The following is a 20,964-nucleotide window of genomic DNA, read 5'->3' on the forward strand; positions in this document are numbered from 1 at the left end:
AAAAAATTACAATAAATAAAATTAAATATTATATATCTTAATTACAAAATATATGGGGGGGGGGGATGATGATGATCCAAATAATGATTGTTTAGCATTATATTGTAGCAATCTTTTGTATTTTTACCGACTGAGTCTTTTTATTTTAGCAGAATGCATTACATGAAAATGTGCTTATTTTAGTGTAGACTTTTGAATATGATTTTGATGAAAGTTCATAGTTTTAGCACACCCATCAAGCCAATGAGGTAAAAGTGAACAATGTTATGTAACCATATGTATAATTTATTGAAATAAGTTACATTGCTAAAACATGACGTTATTTTTTTGGTGGATACTATACCTATACTATATACTATAAGGCTTTTACAACCCCAATTCCAACGAAGTTGGGACGTTGTGTTAAACAAATAAAAACAGAATACAATGATTTCTGGGTGTTGTTGATAAATGGCTTTTGCTTTGCATAGTAGAGTTTTAGGTTGCAGCAATGGATGTAATGCCGAACTATTCACTTGACATTGGTTTTCTGAAGTGTTCCTGAGCCCACGTGATGATATCCTTTACACATTGATGTCGGTTTTTGATGCAGTGCCGCCTGAGGGATCGAAGGTCACGGGCATTCAATGTTGGTTTTCGGCCTTGCCGCTTACATGCAGTGATTTCTCCAGATTCTCTGAACATTTTGATGATATTATGGACCGTAGATGATCCCTAAATTCCTTGCCATTGTACGTTGAGGAACATTGTCCGTAAACTGTTCGACTATTTTCTCATGCACTTGTTCACAAAGAGGTGAACCTCACCCCATGTTTGCTTGTGAATGACTGAGCAATTCAGTCAGTTTGAACATGAAATATCTTAGTCTTTGTGGTGTATTCAATTAAATATAGGTTTAACATGATTTGCAAATCATTGTATTTTGTTTTTATTTGTTTAACACAACGTCCCAACTTCATTGGAATTTGGGTTTTAAATGTGGCTCACACAAAAGCAGATGAGCACATGGCAAATGTGAAAATGCAGATGGCAGTTACATAAGTGTACTTGTGTTGCTTTTCACTGCCATGAGGTCGCATATGTTCTCCTGTGGAAAGATCACGTTCAGAGCATCCTATCCCTCACGAGGACCTCGTGGGCACTGTCGTGGATTTTTTCGCCTGTGTTTCCGAGTCGGAGATCACCCGGGAGAACTCCGACGTCCGTCGGGCATGGGATGAATGAAGAAAACACCAATATCCATATAACTGGTTAAATGATGTCCTTTGATGTAGAAGTACAAAGAAAAGATAGTTGGAGCGAATACAGGTCTCCCACCATTTGTCCTGTGCAAAGGAACTCTGATTGTGTTACTATTCAAATATACTCCAGCAGAAACAGCAACAAAAGGAAAAACCACACCTGCTGCCCTCTGTGTGAATTCAGATAAACTCAAATAGTAAATGGGCTTCACTTGCAAAGTGCTTTAAGTTGCTCAAAGTGCATTTATATCGATCCATTCATTTTTATACTGATTGTCCTCATTCTCGTTGCAGTTTATGTTGGAAGAGAGGCAGCTAACCGTAGAGCACATATAGACAAGTATTCACACCCATATTCACCCTCAAATTTTAGTCTTAAGTGAACCAACATGCATGCTTTTGGAATGTGGGAGGAAGCAGGGGTACCTGAAGAAAACCCACGCAAGCACAACAACATGCAAACTCCACACAGGAGGGCCACAGCCAAGATTCAAACCCCCCAACATTCACATACAAATGTGTACTGTATACAGTCCGTGGCTTGAGATACGAGCCTAGGTTCGGACAATATTTTTTGCTTTGAGAAACGTTTGAGATACAAATACTGGATGGCGGCAGTGAACTCACAACAAGCAGCAGTCAACAATTCTTCAAAAGATAGGCTTCAAGCTGTTAATTGCCACTCCCCGAGTTTGTTTCCTGTCAAACTAAACATCAAACAAAGAAACTTAACGTGTATTTAATCAAACCATATAGCTTTGCCTTGGGAAAGTGTTTAACGCAAACAAGTAAAAACACTATAGATGGGCTAATAGTATTGGTGTTGTAGTGTTGTAACCCTTTAACCAATGGAGTGGTCAGGTGGCCAAGGTGTGCACAATTTAAGGAGCAGCACAATGTTCATTGAATTGAAGTAATGAATGTGACAAAAACTGTTTAATTCTTTACATTCTGTTTAAATGTGTAATTATTGTATATTTTTATAAAGTACAATATTATAGTCGTATTTCCATTGTTTAAAAAACATTACAAAACATTTTTTTATTGGGAGGAAGCTGCAATGGATTAATGCTATTTCCATTCATTTCAATGGTGAAAGATGATTTAACATACGAGTATTTTGAATTAGTGTGGTCATGGAACAAATTAAACCCATATCTCAAGGCACCCCAGTATATATCATTGTATATGAAATAATGACCGATGTACTCACAAATAACTTGGTGTGAAATCTGGACCTGTTTAGTTGCACACAAAGCTATCATTCTGTTGAATGAATGGCAACAGGTGGATACAGTTTATTTCAGTACCATCTGCCATCTGGTGAAGAAAATTTAAGTCTGCAGCCTGTCACTATATGTCACTGGCATAGATGTACAAATATACATAATTTGTAGTAAATAGTAATTTTGTGAAATAAGTCAGTGGTTGGGAATCACTGGACTATAGATAACAGACAGAAGAGGGTTCAGATTATTGTATGTAGTGCAAAAATAATAACAATGATAAATTAGTCATGAGATGTCAAGGAGTGTAAAGATCATAATGGCGTGATATGAAAATATTTTTCAACCAGCCAAACAATTCTTGTTTTGTTTCCCAACAAGTGTCTTGGGTGCTAAGTTTAACACGGAAGCAACTTAGTCGTGGAATTTCCAGCAATTTGCAGCTCATCTCTGTGAATAGACAAGGGTGTGAGGGCTGCAGGGGTGGGCAAGCGGATAAAGACCCCCACTCCCTCCAGTTTTATTGCATGTCTGCCTGCCACTTTGAAGTGGAGGAAATTAAATGGCGGCAAATCCCTGGCTGTGCATGTTGCATAGCACATTCCTTACATAAGGAAATTACTTTGTCCATTTTTTCCCCCCTTTGGACCAATGGCTTTTCATCTATTGGGCATATGTAGATGTGAGTCACTGTGACTAATCGTGGCCCAAATAGACTGTGTGTTCGGTGTCCTTTCAGCCGGGGAAGATGATGGTGGCTGACGTGATGACTGCCTTGCTACATGAAACCAAGTGAAGTGTGGGCAATAAAGAGAGCTGTCATCTCCTGCCTCCTCACTAATTTTCTCTCATCCGCACTGATGTGGCAGCCTAACACCGAGATACTTAGGATGACAGAATTAATCATCATGGATTGTAAGCTACTTGTGATAGAGGCTCAGTCACGATCACAAGCTCAATGGGACTCATAATTGCCCATCTCTAGGCTACTTAGTTTATACACTGGGAGGGAATCCTCTGATTAAGCCTTAACTGGTGATTTATATTTGATCAAATGTGACTATTTCATTCAATACGATACAATTTCACAATCGAAAATATCAGGTCTGTTTTTGACCCCAAAGGGATGACCATACACTTCTCAAGTTCTTTGAGACATCAAAAACCTTTATTCATAATTATACGATTCTATGATGGTGTATAAAGGGAGAAAAATGCATGGTGTGGCCACCATCCTCCCCTGACCTCAACCCTATTGAGAGTCTATGGCACACCCTTAAAAGGAAGAACTATGTAGGTGCATGGCAGTATACAATACTTTACTTCTGAACAGCAACTCTGAGAAGCAATTCATGCAACCTCAAATGAAATATAGGTGGAAGCTATCCATGGACCATAACAAAATCTCCCAAACAGGTATATGTGTAATGGTTCAGTGAAACCAAGGTTGAGCATTTTGGCCAGAATTCCAAAAGTTATGTTTGGCGCAAACATCACATCCCCTTGGTCTCATTTTTCTACATCATAAAAACCTTGCATTTGAAAAGGGCTGTGAGGACTTCTTACATCTACTGTTCAAAAAACATTTTCATGGATTGTTTCCTATTAACATATCCATTATCACAATCCCTGTAACATAAAATATTGATATCATTGGCAAAGTATTGCACTAATATTGTACTGTGAGTTACTCCACCCCTAGTAAATAGACCCAGTATCTGTAGATAAACCAGAATGAATAAAAGACGAATGTCGCGCAGTGGCGTTTGAGGCAATGGCTCAAAATGCACAACTCGAAAAACAAACTAATGCACATGAGTCAGATCTTGAATGGTTCCCTCGCAGCAGCTTCTGGCCAACTTGAGGGAATTAAGGGCAACGTAAACCCGTGGTGAGCGGAGGAGGCGTGTTGACGACCTGAGAAAGCTGATCACTCAGTTCCGTCTGCTGGCTGAGCAGCATCGACCAGCAGCTCCTCACCTGACACGCATGGACCTGCAGCTCAAACACAAAGGTAGGAAGGACTTTTGGACAAAATTCATATTTCTTGTCCAATTAGATTAGAACACCTCTTTTGTCCTTGCAGATCGACTTCATGAACAGTAACTTGCATTTTTCTGTGGGACTTCATGTGGAAGGAATATCGCTTGTATCCACGTTTGAATGACAAGGGGATAAGAACAAAAACATTTTTCCCACAATCATGAGCGGATATAATTTCACTGTGTGGAACTCCACGGACGAAGCCCACGCCTATCCGTATTCCACATCCTTAGAGGACCCCCTGTACAAGCAATACAAGCCTGCAGCGAAGGAGCTGATCCCCCTGCCCAAGGCGGTGCTCTACTTGCTCATGGCGGCCCTGGTGGTGGTTGGCGTGGCATATGCCATTATTGGCCATCTCATTAAGGATCTGGCCATTGACATCGCAGGTATGTTACCTCGCCAATCTTATGAATGGGAAGAACCTCAAACCAATATTTAACAAAAGGGAATTTTGTAGCTGTAGTATAGGTGGGGTCCTCTCCTCCATACAAGTTTGGGGGATATAAATGAATGGTATGAATACAAATTTTTAAAAAGTTGCAAAGTTGAAAAAGTGTTCAAGTGACTTTTGTGACAATAAAATTGTCAGCATGTATTTAATGTGTTGTTAGTCTATATCGGTGATTCTAATCAGAGATCGTCAAGTGTGCAGTGGAAATGAATTCAATTTCACTTAATTGGTGTGAAAATTGTTATTTATTTACGAAAAAATAATGTATCTTTGTTGAACTATCTATCCCAGTGGCATATAGTGACAGACAGAACAATTAAATACTCTTCCACCAGTGTAATGTGTCTTGGCTTAATAATGATTGGAAAACACCGGTATATATTCAATTACTATACAATGCTTAATGACCATTCTAATAATGACTTTGCCAGTTTAGTTTCTTAAACTCATTCGCTGCCAGCCTTCCCAGTTAACATGGATATTTGACTTCTAAAGCAGTCAATGGCAGTGAGCAACCTCTTGACCCCTTTTCACGATACATATTAACTGATATCTATGTACTTGCGGATGACTTGCTTGAAGACATTTCTTGGATTAAGAAATAATTACATGCACTGCAATGGGAAGATTGGGTTTGAATATTCAGAGATGGTGCTTCTAAACAGAAATGCCAATGAACGGAATCAACTTAAGGACCAAAATGCTTGGATCACGGCAATTCCCTGATATCATGTGTACAGTACATGCCCCAGACAATGTGGCGATCTCATTGAATGCTTGATCAAGTGTTAAGAAGTAACTTTTGTCATTAAAAATAAGAAAAAGACAACTACAGGGGATGTCAAACCACTTTATGGGAGGTTTTGTTGACTATGTTAGCTATTATCCTCATACAACAGAGAATAAGACAAATCCTTTGAGGAGAGGCTGGCGAGAGAAGAATATTTATTAAGAGTTCTTGATTCAAAATCTATAACAAGGTGTACTGAAACTGGTGGCCCAACGCTAAACTTTGCCATTTCGACTACAAGAACAGTATCTGGAAAAAGGAATATCAAGAAGAATCCCCTTTTATTCTCATGAACATGCATGCATGCAGACAAAATTTGTTCTCTGCATTTAACCCATCACAGTGAACACATCCACATGTTAGTGGAACACACTGGAGCATGGGGCAGCTGAAGCGCCCGGAGAGCATTTCGGGGTGTCAGTGTCTCGCTCAAGGACACCACAGCCGTGAGTCCGGGGGATGTTGGCGGATGGTCCAGTTGGGGTCTTCAACCTAAGTCCCCCACGGTGGCAGGCGATGATCTTAACCATTGGGCCACGGCTGCCCTTTGGAACATTTGGGGGACCTAATAAACCGGAGGAACTATTGTCTAAACTCAGTTCAGAGTAATTTATCCAGGTCGAAGAAAACCCTGCTTGGGGGTGTAATCATTTTGAGAGGTGCAGGACCAAATTGTGCCAAGTTATCACAACCGGTACTATATACAGTATAAGTGACACAAAAAAATTCATTTTTACTTTTGTACATTTTAACTTTTACTGAAGGAGTTGAATCAATTACTTTTGCCCCCCCCCCCCCCACACACACATCTGTACTTTTGTTAAAGCACAGTGCGCAAGTACTTTTGCCACCTCTGTCCAGGACACAAGTCTGTATTGAATTGTGTCAAATAATACTAACCTCATATCCTCTTACGTTTGCTGATGTGAATTTATTATCCCTCATGTGCAGAATGCATGTTAGGTCCAACTGGTAATGAGGACAAGGATCAGGACAACAACCCACCCAGTCAGCCCCCACCGCACCCGTTTGCCCACAACACCTTCCACGTGTGGGACCAGGATGACGTGGTCATCCCTCTACCGTTGGACGATAGCCCCGAGACCAGCCCGCTGTTGCTGGCCACCATTCCCTACATCCCCTCTTTCTTCCCACACCTCCACAGCCCAACAAGTCAGAACTCTCCTGCCCTCCCCGACCCGGGAGATCAGAATCTGCACTGAAGTCGATGATCATGATCCTTGACAAGAAGCAAAGCCAGTTTACACAAGGAGAGCTAGCTAATCAAACGGACTTTGATATTCAACAATCATCATCAGATCATTTCTATTTGCATGCAATATGTCAAAGCCTCGTGTAGACACACCAGAAGATCAAACCACTGTGTGCTTGTGTTTAAAATCTGCAAAGGTTTCTGTGAATAATGCAACATGACTCAAGACTGCCGTTTTGTCTCAGACTCATAAAAAAACTTGAGAGCATGCAGTCAGTGAAGGAGAAGCCAAGGACAAATAGGATTACCAGAGATCATCAGATAATTTCTGTGTGCCTGAGCTTCCATGAGAATAGGTTTAAAAATGCATCCAGTATTGGTACAATACGTATGGCTTGTCTACCATTGAATGTCTTGTATATGATAACTGCTCATTTAAGTGTTTGCTGTTGCCATGTTCATGTTAAACAGACTACTCACAAAAATGTAGGGATGCTGTATTTGGCTTTCGGGTAAAATTTCAGGATGAACCTAAAACAGTGTACAGTACTAATGTTCATTACTGTATATTTCAGAATTTAAAAGGTATTTAAGAGTATATTAAGTGTTTATAAAAGTATGGTAGAGGTTAATAGGACTGTGGGGAAGATTAACATCAACTGCCATTGACAACTATAGAAGTCAAATATCCATGTTAACTGGGATGGCTGGTGTGTGTGTGTGTGTGTGTGTGTGTGTGTGTGTGCGTGCAGATCTGTGTCGCTACTTCACGGACTTTACCGACTGCAGGGGTGGTCCGGAACCTAACCCTCGCGATAAACGAGGGATTACTGTAAAACGTGTACAGGTGAATTTAATATGACCTTCTCTAAACATGTTAATGCACATCCAGTTGTTCAATGTTTTAGGATATTTTGCACAACTTGCTGTTCTCTAACGAAGAACTGAATGGAAAAATGTAATACGTTTGATCCATGTATGGGCCAATAATTTCCTGGTTCAATTAGAATTGGTATTTAAGCAATTGTCTTCATCATGCTGTTCACATTTTGGCATCATGAGTTTATGACTATGTCTAACAATTGATCAACAATACCACACCATTGTGAGAATACAAACAGAGTGTTCGCAGAGGGAAGCGTCCACTGAGCTTAGACTGTTCACAGTGTCATCAGCAGGTTGCAATAGAGATGCAGAGATTGGAAGAGTCACAGAAAGACATTGAATAGGGTGTCTTTGGAAATTAAACTACTGCTGTGCTGTTCATCTCGTTGGTAGAGAACGCCAAGGTGTATCAGTGCTGACACACTTAACAGTTGGATATGTGCATTCAAAAGATTAGAGAAGGTCAAATTAAGTTCACCTGTAAAAGCTATAGTGCCTATTAGGTTCATCTGGAAATTTCACCCAAAAGCCGAATATCCCTAACTTTTTTTGTGATTAGTGTATTAATACTACGGTCAGAGCCAAAGTGTCATATTTTGAGTCTCTGCTTTTGTATCGTACTCTTCTTACTCTACTGGTCAGACTCTTATGTTCGTGCTTACCTCTGAATTCAGTCTGCGCGTCATTCATTCAAACCTTCAAAGTGACCAGCTGGTCGTTTTACACACTTCACTAAAATGCTATTTGAAGTCGGCAAGGGATTAACCTTAAAACGAAGACATTAAGAAGTTGCAGGGAGTCCACTGGTACACAACAAGACTTAATCCGGGATCTTTTTTCATGCAGGGAACAAACAGCTGGTGTGCAAGGGCCCAAAGCACAAACATACATGGACAATGGTGTTGGGACACCTATACCTAAAGGAACTATTATGAACAAAAAAAAGAGAGATGTGCTGGAAGTACAACCCCAATTCCAATGAAGTTGGGACGTTGTGTGAAACAAATAAAAACAGTACAATGATTTGCAAATCATGTTCAACCTATATTTAATTGAATACTACATAATACTAATAATACTACGACTACAAATACATGATATTTAATGTTCAAACTGATAAACTTGATTGTTTTTAGCAAATAATCATTAACTTAGAATTTTATGGCTGGAACACGTTCCGAAAAAGCTGGGACAGGTGGCAAAAAAGACTGAGAAAGTTGAGGAATGCGCATCAAACACCTATTTGGAACATCCCACAGGTGAACAGGCTAATTGGGAACAGGTGGTTGCCATGATTGTGTATAAAAGGAGCTTCCCTGAATTGCTCAATCATTCACAAGAAAAGATCAGAATCAGAATCATCTTTATTTGCCAAGTATATCCAAAAAACACACAAGGAATTTGTCTCCGGTAGTTGGAGCCGCTCTAATACGACAACAGACAGTCAATTGACAGAGAACAGTTTTGAGACATAAAGACATTGATAAAAACAGTCACTGAACTTCAAGGAAGTTTAAAGTGACTGGTAATGCGATTATCTGGGACAATGTTGATTGTGCAAATGGTGCAGATACTCCTCAGTCAGTGTGCAAGTGGTGCAGATGCTACTCTGGCATGAGTCGCCAGTATTGGTCAACAACAGATATGCAAATAGTGCAGCGTGGCGAGACTACTATAGTGAGTGCACAAGTAATATATAATTGACCCGACAGAAATGTGCCAACAAACTCAAGACAAAAAAATTGGCAGCATTTGCAATGGAATTGTAGGTTAGCTGTTTAAGTCGAACAGTTTAAGGAAAATGTTCCTCAACGTACAATTGCAAGGAAGTTAGGGATTTCATCATCTACGGTGGCGGCACGGTGGGCGACTGGTTAGAGTGTCAGCCTCACAGTTCTGAAGACCCGGGTTCAATGCCCGGTCCCGCCTGTGTGGAGTTTGCATGTTCTCCCCGTGCCTGTGTGGGTTTTCTCCGGGCCCTCCGGTTTCCTCCCACCTCCCAAAAACATGCATTAATTGGAGAATCTTAAATTGCCCGTAGGTGTGAATGTGAGTGCGAATGGTTGTTTGTTTGTATGTGCCCTGTGATTGGCTGGCAACCAGTTCAGGGTGTACCCCGCCTCCTGCCCGATGACAGCTGGGATAGGCTCCAGCACGCCCGCAACCCTAGTGAGGAGAAGCGGCTCAGAAAATGGATGGATGGATCATCTACAGTCCATATCATCATCAACAGATTCAGAGAATCTGGAGAAATCACTGCATGTAAGCAGCAAGGCCGAAAACCAACATTGAATGCCCATGACCTTCGATCCCTCAGGCGGCACTGCATCAAAAACCGACATCAATGTGTAAAGGATATCACCACATGGGCTCAGTAACACTTCAGAAAACCAATGTCAGTAAATACAGTTCGGCACTACATCCGTAAGTGCAACTTGAAACTCTACTATGGAAAGCAAAAGCCATTTATCAACAACACCCAGGCTTCTTGGGGGCCGAGCTCATCTAAGATGGACTGATGCAAAGTGGAAAAGTGTTCTGTGGTCCGACGAGTCCACATTTCAAATTGTTTTTGGAAATTGTGGACGTCGTGTCCTCCGTGCCAAAGAGGAAAAGAACCATCCGGACTGCTATGGACGCAAAGTTCAAAAGCTAGCATCTGTAATGGTATGGGGCTGTGTTAGTGCCAATGGCATGGGTAACACATCTGTGAAGGCACCATTAATGCTGAAAGGTACATACAGGTTTTGGAGAATATGCTGCCATCCAAGCAACGTCTTTTTCATGGACGCCCCTGCTTATTTCAGCAAGACAATGCCAAACCACATTCTGCACGTGTTACAACAGCGTGGCTTCGTAATAAAAGAGTGCGGGTACTTGACTGGCCTGCCTACAGTCCAGACCTGTCTCCCATTGAAAATGTGTGGCGCATTACGAAGCGTAAAATACGACAACGGAGACCCCGGACTGTTGAGAAGAATTCCACCTACAAAGCTTCAACAATTAGTGTCCGCAGTTCCCAAACGTTTATTGAATGTTGTTAAAAGAAAAGGTGATGTAATATAGTGCTAAACATGACCCTGTCCCAGCTTTTTTGGAATGTGTTGCAGCCATAAAATTACAAGTTAATGATTATTTGCTAAAAACAATAAAGTTTATCAGTTTGAACATTAAATATATTGTCTTTGTAGCGTATTAAATTAAATATAGGCCGAACATGATTTGCAAATCATTGTGTTCTGTTTTTATTTATATTTAACACGTCTCAACTTCATTGGAATTGGGTTGTAGACAGATCATAATACTGCCCCCACAGGCATGTACAGTAGGCACTAAGCAGGATGGGATCTGGACCACAAGAATATTTTTTTTCCCCCATCGCTGCAGTTCAATATTTATACTTTTTATCAACCTAAAGCCTTTCCCTGGACTAGCCACAGTGTTTTTGTCTCCAATCAACTGTGTTCGCTTTGGTGTAAGGAAATAAATAATGTTACTGTTGATTATTATTTTTTTTTTAACCAATTTGACTTCACCTGATGATGTTTGTGCCAAATACCCAAGCCAAAGATGGTTCATTACTATCCAGAATTTTGTTTGTTTTGTTTGGTTTGATTATGTTTTTGTTGTAGGAGAATAGTTAGACCCTTCAATAATTTAAAACAAGATAAGTCTTCTGCCACATTTGTGCCACACTAGTTCAGCATAATTGGCCAGTCGACAGTACAACATAGACGGTTAACCACTGCAGTGCAAACAATTTGACACAACGTCCCAATTTCATTGGAATTTGGGTTGTATAATAGTTTTCACTCTTCTGGGAGGATTTAAATGAGGATGAAGATTACGAACATAGGTTCAGTGGGGGGGGGGGGTTAAGTGGTTTAACAAGGCATGTGCCAAGAAATTTCTGAATAAAATGTGTATGCTCATAAAGAATGATAGCGCATAAAACTCACATTTTGGGTCATACCAATCACACAGCTGTTTTCATAAAAAAACAGCTAAATAAGACATACCAACCAGACAAAATAATATGACAGCAATTTAAAATGGCACTATGGAAAATTGACTTTCTAACTGCTTGTATACAAATAGTTGGGTCTATGGTCTAATGACCTCCTCATAAACGGCAATTAAACATTTGCACCACTAAGTGCCATGGGAATTATTTATTTTTTGAAAATTTCAACCTAAATATTCCTGACTGTTTAACTCATTCACTGCCAGCCCTCCCAGTTAACATGGATATTTGACTTCTAAAGCCAGCAGTGAATGTGTTTTAATAGAAATGAAATTAACCAAATTCAATTGAATTAAATTCAATATTTAGCCATTGTCACTATCTGACATGCACAAACAGAGGAGCTAGTTAACAAAAGCGATCAGTGTCGCCTATTTAGCGATTTGGTCGCTATATTTACCAACTTTTACAACCACTGTAGTGACTAGCGAGTTCAATTCCAGCTAATAACCAGTCAACATAAACACTGTCCAAGACATGCTGCCCACGTAATTGTTTTTGCTCTGCGTTGTGTTCTGGGTTACGCTACTTCAGTGACATTCCTGTGCCGTCATAGGGTTTAGTATGTTTGTGTTATTTCCGCACTGGTCGCTATATGCAGGTATTTAATGATGTGACATTTTGAACAAATTATTTTGCGGGGCCCCAAAGTACGGCTCACGGACCCCAGTTAGCTACAAGAGAGTGTCAACATATTGGAAATGGCTATTTGTATGATGCCGTGCTGGTCGTAAAATACAACCACAATAATGAATACATTGATTGATAGATCAAAATCCTCTCTGCGCCCAGTGGGTTGATGAAATTCTTAAGGTCATTTGTAATCCATCATTGGGATTATAAAGTTGCACACATATTCATCATGACAGCCACAAAGGTCGATAAAAAGATTATCCTTAAGCATTTTAGCAGCGAAGATGTATACTGTTATTAACATGTTAACAGTAACTGTGATAAGGTAACTTGAGCAGGTAAAACAAGTTTACCACATTACAAACTTCAGTTAAGTACATTAGAATAACATGCACACAAAGACACCTTTCAATTTAATTAGTCGTACAAGGCATACTCTAGCCCAAAAGTCTGCATAAGAGAAAAGTGTAGGTGTTTCACGGTTTGGAGCATGTTTATTTTATCTTTCAAAATGCAACCACAGATTTTGCTGTACAGTTGAGTTTGTTTTTACAACACAGAATGGCACTGGTTCCGAGACTGATCTTATGCATTATTTCAAGTGTATACAAAAGCCTCTCACATGATTTTAAAATACCATAAAATAGAATTATACTTAATTATGGCTACAGTGACAAGGTGGGTCCAAAAATCTAAAACAAAAAAAGTCTGTACCAAACTCAGGACTCCAGTCGACAAATGGGACTGTCATAGACCATCTGTAGGTTAACCTTGTGTCCCACCAGCTCTCTGATGTTGTTTATGCCATATTTAATCATGGTGGGTCTGCGGGACACAGAGAAAGGCTGAGTGAGCAACAGTTCATAGAAGAAGAGGGTATAGCTAAATACGGATTACTAGGCGACTTTCTCTGTACATATGTATAACATACGGACATGTTGCCTTAACTCGAACCTCTACAATAACCACAAAATATACATTAAATGATCATCAGAAACAAAACAGTTCTCTGATTTGATTCACTTTGACTGACTCTATGCAGATTGGACGAATCATTCTAAACCCATCGTCCATAGGTTACAATACAGACATATCACAAAGGATTCCTGTGTTTTATTTATTTGCTTACCTTTCCAAAGACAGCCCCCATGCAATAACAGACACGTCGTCAGGAAGACCCATAGGCAGCAGCATCTCCGGTCGGAAGACACCAGAGTTCCCCACTTCCACCCACTTTTTTAGTCCTGTGTACAGAAAAACATCATATGCAGTTATGAAAAACCATCTACTGTATTCCTATCCGTTAAAGTACAAATAAGCAAACAAAATGAGGCAACAAGGCATCCCCCACTATTAAGAGTTGCCATGGCAATGACTGAACAGAGTTGTTTTCTTAAAGTAAAAGTCAGTGTACCACCAAAATTATGAATTGAGTGGTATTTTAAACTTTAAAGTAGTATAGTTAGTATAGCCATGACATATTTTTCACTTTTTCAGCGAAGCTTGGCCATCATGTACAAAATGTGTTGCCGCAGTTATATTCCATAGGACCATGTTATAGCATGATTTTCAAACTATTTCCTACTAAATACCCACTAAAATATGTTCAATTATTACCTATTGTTGGGTTATGTGTGCATTTTTGTACAGTGTTACAGTTAAGTTCAATAATATTCATCCGGTATGCCTCTATTGAGACTAATTTGAACAATTTTGTCATTTGCAACTTTCATGGGTCATTTGCAGCTAAAAGACATAGAGCGGTGAAATAAAAAAATCATTTTAACTCAAAATATGACAATAGTAATAATTTTGGGCTTAATCGTATAGAAGCAGCAGTGAGAGTTGGTCAAGACGGAGAGATGAACACCTTCATGATAGCTGAACACCTCCATACTGGGCTCTGTGTAGGGGTTGTAGGCAGGCTTGAAACGTAGTTTAGTAATTCCTAAAAAATTAAAAAAGAGACAGAGTGTGAGAAATTTTTGCATCCTTGGCTCATTTTCTACTTAGCAACAGATGAAAAATATCTATATTCTGTACAGTGTCCCCCAGTATATTGCAGTTCATGGTTCACACCCTCGCAATATGTTTATTTTAAAGTGATCATTTTTGTATAGGTTTTTACACTATAATTACTACTATAATGTCCTTGCATGTCATCGATGCACTTTTTGGCCATTTATTGAACGCCGGGAACACTAAAACACAAACACAACGAGCACACTCACACAGGCAATACTGCTGGCCACAGCTCATGCCCACACACGCAGACGCACCCACGTCACCCGCCACCCTGCCTTTTTAAGGCACATACTGTGTCTAAACAAAGTATTTTCTATACATTTTATGCTTGCAATTTTTTGTTCAAATACGTTCACAATGTGTTTAGGAAGTGTGTTTTAATAAGTTTAGGGCAGGTCTTAGATCATGAGTCTACGTACGCAGAACGAATATGCCTCATGCATCCCTGCTAATCGTGTGCATCGCTTCCTGAAAATTATAAGAGTGATAGATTTTGTTTCTGTAATTCAGTAATACGTTTGTTTGCCTCTTCCACTAACACAATTCCATTACTTCAAACTTCCATTTTTGTACTTGCAGTGCTCTCCCGAATTTTCCATAGTGAAACCCATCATCACCCAGCTTCCGAAAGCGCAAATGTTTTTATTTTATTATTTATTTATTTTTTTTTTAAATAGGACAGTCTCCACTACTTTAGAATAATCAGATCTAATCTGTTAGAATGACAGAGCACGCAATTTTGCACCAAATTTATGTGCTCTTAGTAGCCTCTTTATATACTGTAACTGGTGGGACTATATTTCTCACTAAACCGTTGTTGTCCTTCAATTCAACAATGCCATCAACAGCATAGAATTTCAATTTAATCTTTACATTCTAACCTAGTTTGGTGAAGAACTGATGCAGGACACCCATGAGGTCTCCCAATGTGAGCCCATAGTCAGCCACCACGCCCTCTATCTGGTGGAACTCGGCCAGATGGGTGGCGTCTAATGTCTCATTCCTGAACACCCGATCGATGGAGAAGTATTTGACAGGGGTGAACTTCTCCTGGTTGAGACGAGACACAATTAGTCCTCATTACAAGGGTGCTATACAGTGCTGTCACATTGTTATACATACTGTATGTGACCAATGTGCATGCTGAATGAGGTGCTACTTAAACACTCTGCTTTGACTCTGCTTGTCAAAGAAGGCTTTCCAGGAAATGCTGGAACCTGAGTGCAAGGATTGCTCCAGTTTAGCTGCCAAGAGCTTTACTGAGTTCAGACGTGCCATGGGATGTTTACAGGTTAAGTCTGAGGTAACACTAGTGCAAAAGCTGTCCCTATATTCTTCCACAAAGAATAGCAAAGGCATGCTGTGAAAAGTGCTTAAAATTATTTTGTACCTTGTCACAAATGTAAATCAAAATGCTAATTTCCTTCTTTAACAGTTCAAGCATGAGCATGTGCAATTTACCTGTTGTGCAAGTTTATACAGCATGCGTGCACTGACAGCGGTGGTGTGCGTGCGGAGGATATTCTTCTGGGCCTCCTCAATCTTCCAGTCGCATTTGTACCTGAGGAGTGTCCATAGGGGCAGCACAGTAGAAGAGAAGTTAGCATTGTTGCGTCCCTCCAGGAAAGTGTAGCTGTGCATTTAAAAAAAGATGAGTAAAGTTCAAATTCCTTATAATAGCTTTCATTTCCATTATGGATGAATAAAGTAACTATGCATCTATCTACTGTATACTGTACTATATTGCCAAAGGTATTCGCTCACCTGCCTTGACTCGAACTTAACTGACATTCCAATCTTAATCCATAGTGTTCAGTATGACATTTGGTCAACCCTTTGCGGCTATAACAGCTTCAGCCGTCTGGGAAGGCTTTCCACAAGTTTTATGAGTGTGTCTTTGGAAATCTTTGACCATTCATCCAGAAGTGCATTTGAGGCCTGGCTCTCAGTCGCCACTCTAATTCATCCCAAAGCTGTTCTATCGGGTTGAGGTCCAGACTGTGCAGCTCAGTAAACTTCATCCAAACACCTTAGTCTCCTTCATGTCTTTATGGAATTTTCATTGCCCACTGGCCCAGAGTCATGTTGGAACAGGAAGGGACCATCCCCAAACTGTTCCGACAAAGTTGGGAGAATGGAATTGTCCAAAATATTGGCACCTTAGTTCTCGTGAAACGAACTCTGAATGCTTCAGCATACGATGAGATTTTGAACACTTCCATGTTCCACTTCCATATTAAACCCTTGGGTGTAAGAATGGATGGAATGTCAGTTAAGATCATATGAGAGTCAAGGCAGGTGATCAAATAGATTTGGCAAGTGTATCTATTTCCATACAATGCAAATTCTATTACAGGTCTGCACATTCTATTCCAGATCACCATCACATGAAAAAAAAAAAAAAAAAACTTATTCCTTCACCCTTGTGAACCAAAGCCACCCTCCGAGTGGACCCTTTTCACTCTCTCCAAGTAGTCCTGCGGTAACTCAAGGGCAAGAGCAGGGTCTGAAAATTTGGGGGTACAATGACTCTTGATGCAAAAATAATCGTGACAGTTTACTGTGAGAGAAACATCCCTCACAATAGGTCTCACCCGACAAGAAGAAGGTGTCATGCTGGTCTCGAGCTGGGTGTTGCTGCGGCTGAAAAAGCGAGTCGAAGTTCCAGAAAGAGCTCTCTATGAAGTTATTGGTTGGCATTTCGGTAAAACTGAAGACACAAAAGTGTTCAACATGTTCGTGCTTAAGTACGTTTCTCGGATCACTTACTAATAAAGAACTCACCCCATCTCCAGGAAGATCTGTCTGAACTGTGTTCGCACTTTCATCAGTGGATGCAGGTGGCCACAGTCTGGGGCCACACCCATGGCATCAAAGTTGTACAGTTTGAAATTGTTCTCTTTCCAACTGCCACTGTGATGCATCACATACATTAGTTTGGAAATCAGACAAACGTAGAGATGTTAGCATACGGTTTAATAAACAACAATATCAGTAACAATAATCAGTCTTCTAAATTGTATCTCAAACCGCAACAGTATTAGGTACATTCTAATGACAATGTATTATTGTGGTAGTCGTTTGCACTTGTGTAGAAAACCTAAATAATTATTATTAGAGGTACACTGAATTCAGAAGCCCTTTTGCGCTTGCTAACTATAGGACTGTATACTCCACTTAATTTAGACTCCTAATTCATGAACAAATTCTTTATGGGTTTGTACCGCCCTGCCTTTAGGACAAAGTCCTCATCTTTGGACCTGTCCCCTTTACTGGGCGTTCAATTATCTGTGTCTTTCGTCTGAAACCCTGCACACCGTCACTGCCTGACAGATGAGGGCAGACACGACAAACTCAAAAGTTTTGCTTAACAATCTTTTTAACAGAATATGGACTCACGTGGCAATCATCTCAGGGGTAAGCTCCGTCTCCTGTTTGGTGACGGTGGTGCTGAAGGAATTGCCTTTCGTGATCCAGTAGGACTTAACCGTTCTGAACACATTCATAAAAAGGAATCAATTTAATGACAGCTTACTACGAATAGTTGTGATTAACACCGGTTCATCCTCAAAACAAATGAATTTTATAGAACTGGTCAGAATTTAGATCAAAAACATAAAACCACATGGTTTTTGCTGAATAACCTTAAATATTAAAAAACACAAGTGAGAATACAAACAGGAGAGTTATTTGATAAGTGCATCATTTAAAAATAATTTTAAAAAGATCTGAGCGTACAAACCGGTGTGTAATTTAATTATTGTATCATTAAATTATCTAACTGAATGGACAAAAAAAACATTTACACTATTATACCCATTATTTTATATTTGTTATTTTACGTTTAACCACATCAATATAACAGAGTTTCCCATCATGAGCAAAAAGATGGAGGGTCAGTCAAAACACTCATTATGAACTGAACCTCAATCAGCACCAATTCTAACCCTAATGCAGACGTATCCTCTACTGTCACCCACTGGTACATGAAAAGAATACATCCAGAACTTACACCTCAGCAAGAAGTTTTCGCTTCTTCAGTTCATTTTTTTCTCTCTCTTCCAGGTTTGAAGAAATGCCTTTCTGAACTAGAAGAAGTTTCGCTCTAACCTGGTCCTCTATGTTCTCTACCTGTGGGCCCAAACAAAACCACACCAATAAATAAATCTTCTCAGACTGAAAAGGATCAAACATTAAATTTCCTTTTAAAGGAATACATACAATTCTGAATATCCTGGGCCCGCCTTCATGCCCTTTGTCCAGTCGGATCCACTTGTTGGACATGGCCTTGCTGAAGCCAATCTTTCCAAAGGACAATTTCTACACACAAACAGAAATGTTCAAACTCAAGAGATCTCACTGCACATACATTGATGTATCAATCACCTACGATTTGAGAATATTAATTAGTAATGATATGAGTGACTCTGTCAGCCTTACCATTAGGTCACTTTGGGTCAGACCCTCCAGCGGGACAGAGTTGAAGACCCGGGCTTCCTGGCTGCCTTGCTCGGCAATCTCCTTACCCTCCTCTGTTAGCTCCCAATGTTTGGAGGAGTGTAGCTCAGCTGAGATTATCTGGAGGCCAGACAACACACAATACAGCATTATCTTTTTCTATTTCAGTGACATATCTAGGTTAAGTAGCAGACTTTTGGGCTTTGGAAAAGATGTCTTTTTTTTTTTTTTTTTTTTTTTTTTTTTACATTAGCACATTTGGATTCTTGACTAAAAACTATATTTTATCATATCATTCATGTCACTTTAACCCATTTATATGTTTAAACATGGATACAATCAGGTTATAATGATGTTGACATTTGATCTTCTTTCTCTTTCGGCTTCCCTATTCTGGGTAGCCACAGCTGATCCCCCTCTTCTCTCTTTCCCTGTCCTCTGAATCTTCTGTTCCTCTGCTCCAACTCCAGCTTTTCCTCACCAGATCCAAAAATCTCTTCTTTGTCTCCAACCTGGCAACTCCATTCCCAGGATGCTTCTACCACCGCTCCTCCTCCTCTGTACATGTCCATAACATCTCAACTCCACTCTAGCTTTGTTTCCAAACCATCCAATCTGTGCTGTCCTTTTGATTAGCTCATTCCTGATCCTGTTCACCCTCGTCACTCCCAAAGAGAATCTCAGACTCACCACCTTCACCTCTGCCACCTCCAGCTGTTTCCTGTCTTCTTCACATGTAATTTCATTTCATTACAACACAGATTTATTTATATTTGAGAAAATATACATTTAATAAAATCATGCCTTCACATTACAGAAAAAGATGGATGTCTTAAAACAGGGCTGGAGAGATTCTGGCCCAGGGTCAATTGTGGCAACACTGGCAACACAGCTCCGAGGGTACACTCTAGACTCCACACAGAAATTCAAACCCAGAACCTCAGAAATGTCAGGCAGACATGGAAACCACTTTCACAACATCTGACCCCCAAAAATAACAATTTACTTTACTTTTCTGTGCAGGACGCACTGTTGGAAACATTCAGACAGTAGCATTAAAAGCATACTTATATAAGAATAATAGCATAAAGGCTATTGTGTGTGTGTGTGTGTTTGACTCTGTATGTCACTTGGCTTAAGGTGAGGAACGTTGACGGACTTGTTACACTATAGACTCCGTTTCACAAGTAATTACATACTTAGTTCAGAGGTTTATCGAGAGTTTGTTCCTTTCCAAGACGAGGCGTTGCTCTTGAAGAAGAGTGGCTGCTATTCTCCTTTCTTCATTTATTCTTGCATATTTTACTGTAATTTCATTCTCATAATTTGCACTCGCATACATTGAGTAGTACTGAATTCAGTACAGCGTACAACTACGCTGTTAGTTATACGTGGTTTTAAGAAGCCCAAAGTTATATTACAAATGCTGGGTGACTGTATATTTGTGTTTTTAACGCCGTAAAAAATTATAGCAAGCTACATAGCGCACATGAAACATGTCTGACAACGACAGATCAACCTCATTGCATCAGTCACGTTACAAATGTTGCAGTGACAGCATGACTTCCGCTGCAACTCAAACCGGGAAAACTCACTTCGCCGAGAGACTGTAGACTCTTCACGGCACCCACGATGACCTGGTGGTCCACTCCGAGGTTGCAGGCCACATTCAGGCTTTCCACGCCGGCGTCTGCCTTCTCAATGCGCTGAAGAAGCGCCTCCACCACACGCGTGTCGGCCATACCCGGTCAAACGCTGAGCTCAGAGACCGGAAATGACGTCAGATGTCGCACCGTGTGTATATTAACTTATGTTCCCACCGGCATTGTTAAATTTGTTACAAAGGCCTTTGCTTTATTTGCAAGAGACAAATTACCGTGACCACCTTTTTAAGAATGCATTTTGTAATCTGTTGCTGATTTTAGTTATTTACGGAAAACCATAATAAAATATTATAGACGCGAAATGCATT

General features: G+C 40.1%; 1 protein-coding gene across 2 annotated transcripts; it reads right to left on the reverse strand.

The window, feature by feature from the left end:
- Positions 1 to 12,983: 12,983 nt before the first annotated feature.
- farsa (phenylalanyl-tRNA synthetase subunit alpha) lies at positions 12,984 to 20,753 on the reverse strand. Of its 2 annotated transcripts, none has more exons than XM_061699589.1 (13): positions 20,588 to 20,753; positions 18,975 to 19,112; positions 18,756 to 18,854; positions 18,547 to 18,665; positions 17,934 to 18,026; positions 17,319 to 17,447; positions 17,129 to 17,244; positions 16,956 to 17,040; positions 15,996 to 16,095; positions 15,416 to 15,581; positions 14,380 to 14,457; positions 13,639 to 13,753; positions 12,984 to 13,334 (listed from the first exon to the last, which is right to left on the reverse strand). In XM_061699589.1, the coding sequence occupies exons 1-13, from the start codon at positions 20,732 to 20,734 to the stop codon at positions 13,229 to 13,231; spliced, it is 1,491 nt and encodes a 496-aa protein (XP_061555573.1). In that variant the 5' UTR covers positions 20,735 to 20,753; the 3' UTR covers positions 12,984 to 13,228. The 2 variants fall into 2 exon arrangements, with proteins under 2 accessions (XP_061555573.1, XP_061555572.1); XM_061699588.1 differs by having other exon boundaries at positions 15,416 to 15,584.
- Positions 20,754 to 20,964: the final 211 nt, after the last annotated feature.

This window comes from Phycodurus eques, chromosome 16 (genome assembly GCF_024500275.1).
Source record: "Phycodurus eques isolate BA_2022a chromosome 16, UOR_Pequ_1.1, whole genome shotgun sequence".
Classification (NCBI taxonomy): Eukaryota; Metazoa; Chordata; class Actinopteri; order Syngnathiformes; family Syngnathidae; genus Phycodurus; species Phycodurus eques.

Excerpts from the sequence above, each read along its gene's own strand:
- farsa (XM_061699588.1), bottom strand. The coding sequence starts at position 20,734 with ATGGCCGACACGCGTGTGGTGGAGGCGCTTCTTCAGCGCATTGAGAAG. Across the intron at positions 17,448-17,933 it reads ACCCCTGAGATGATTGCCAC|TGGCAGTTGGAAAGAGAACA; the intron begins GTGAGTCCATAT and ends GATGCATCACAG. Across the intron at positions 17,041-17,128 it reads TGACACCTTCTTCTTGTCGG|ACCCTGCTCTTGCCCTTGAG; the intron begins GTGAGACCTATT and ends CCAAATTTTCAG.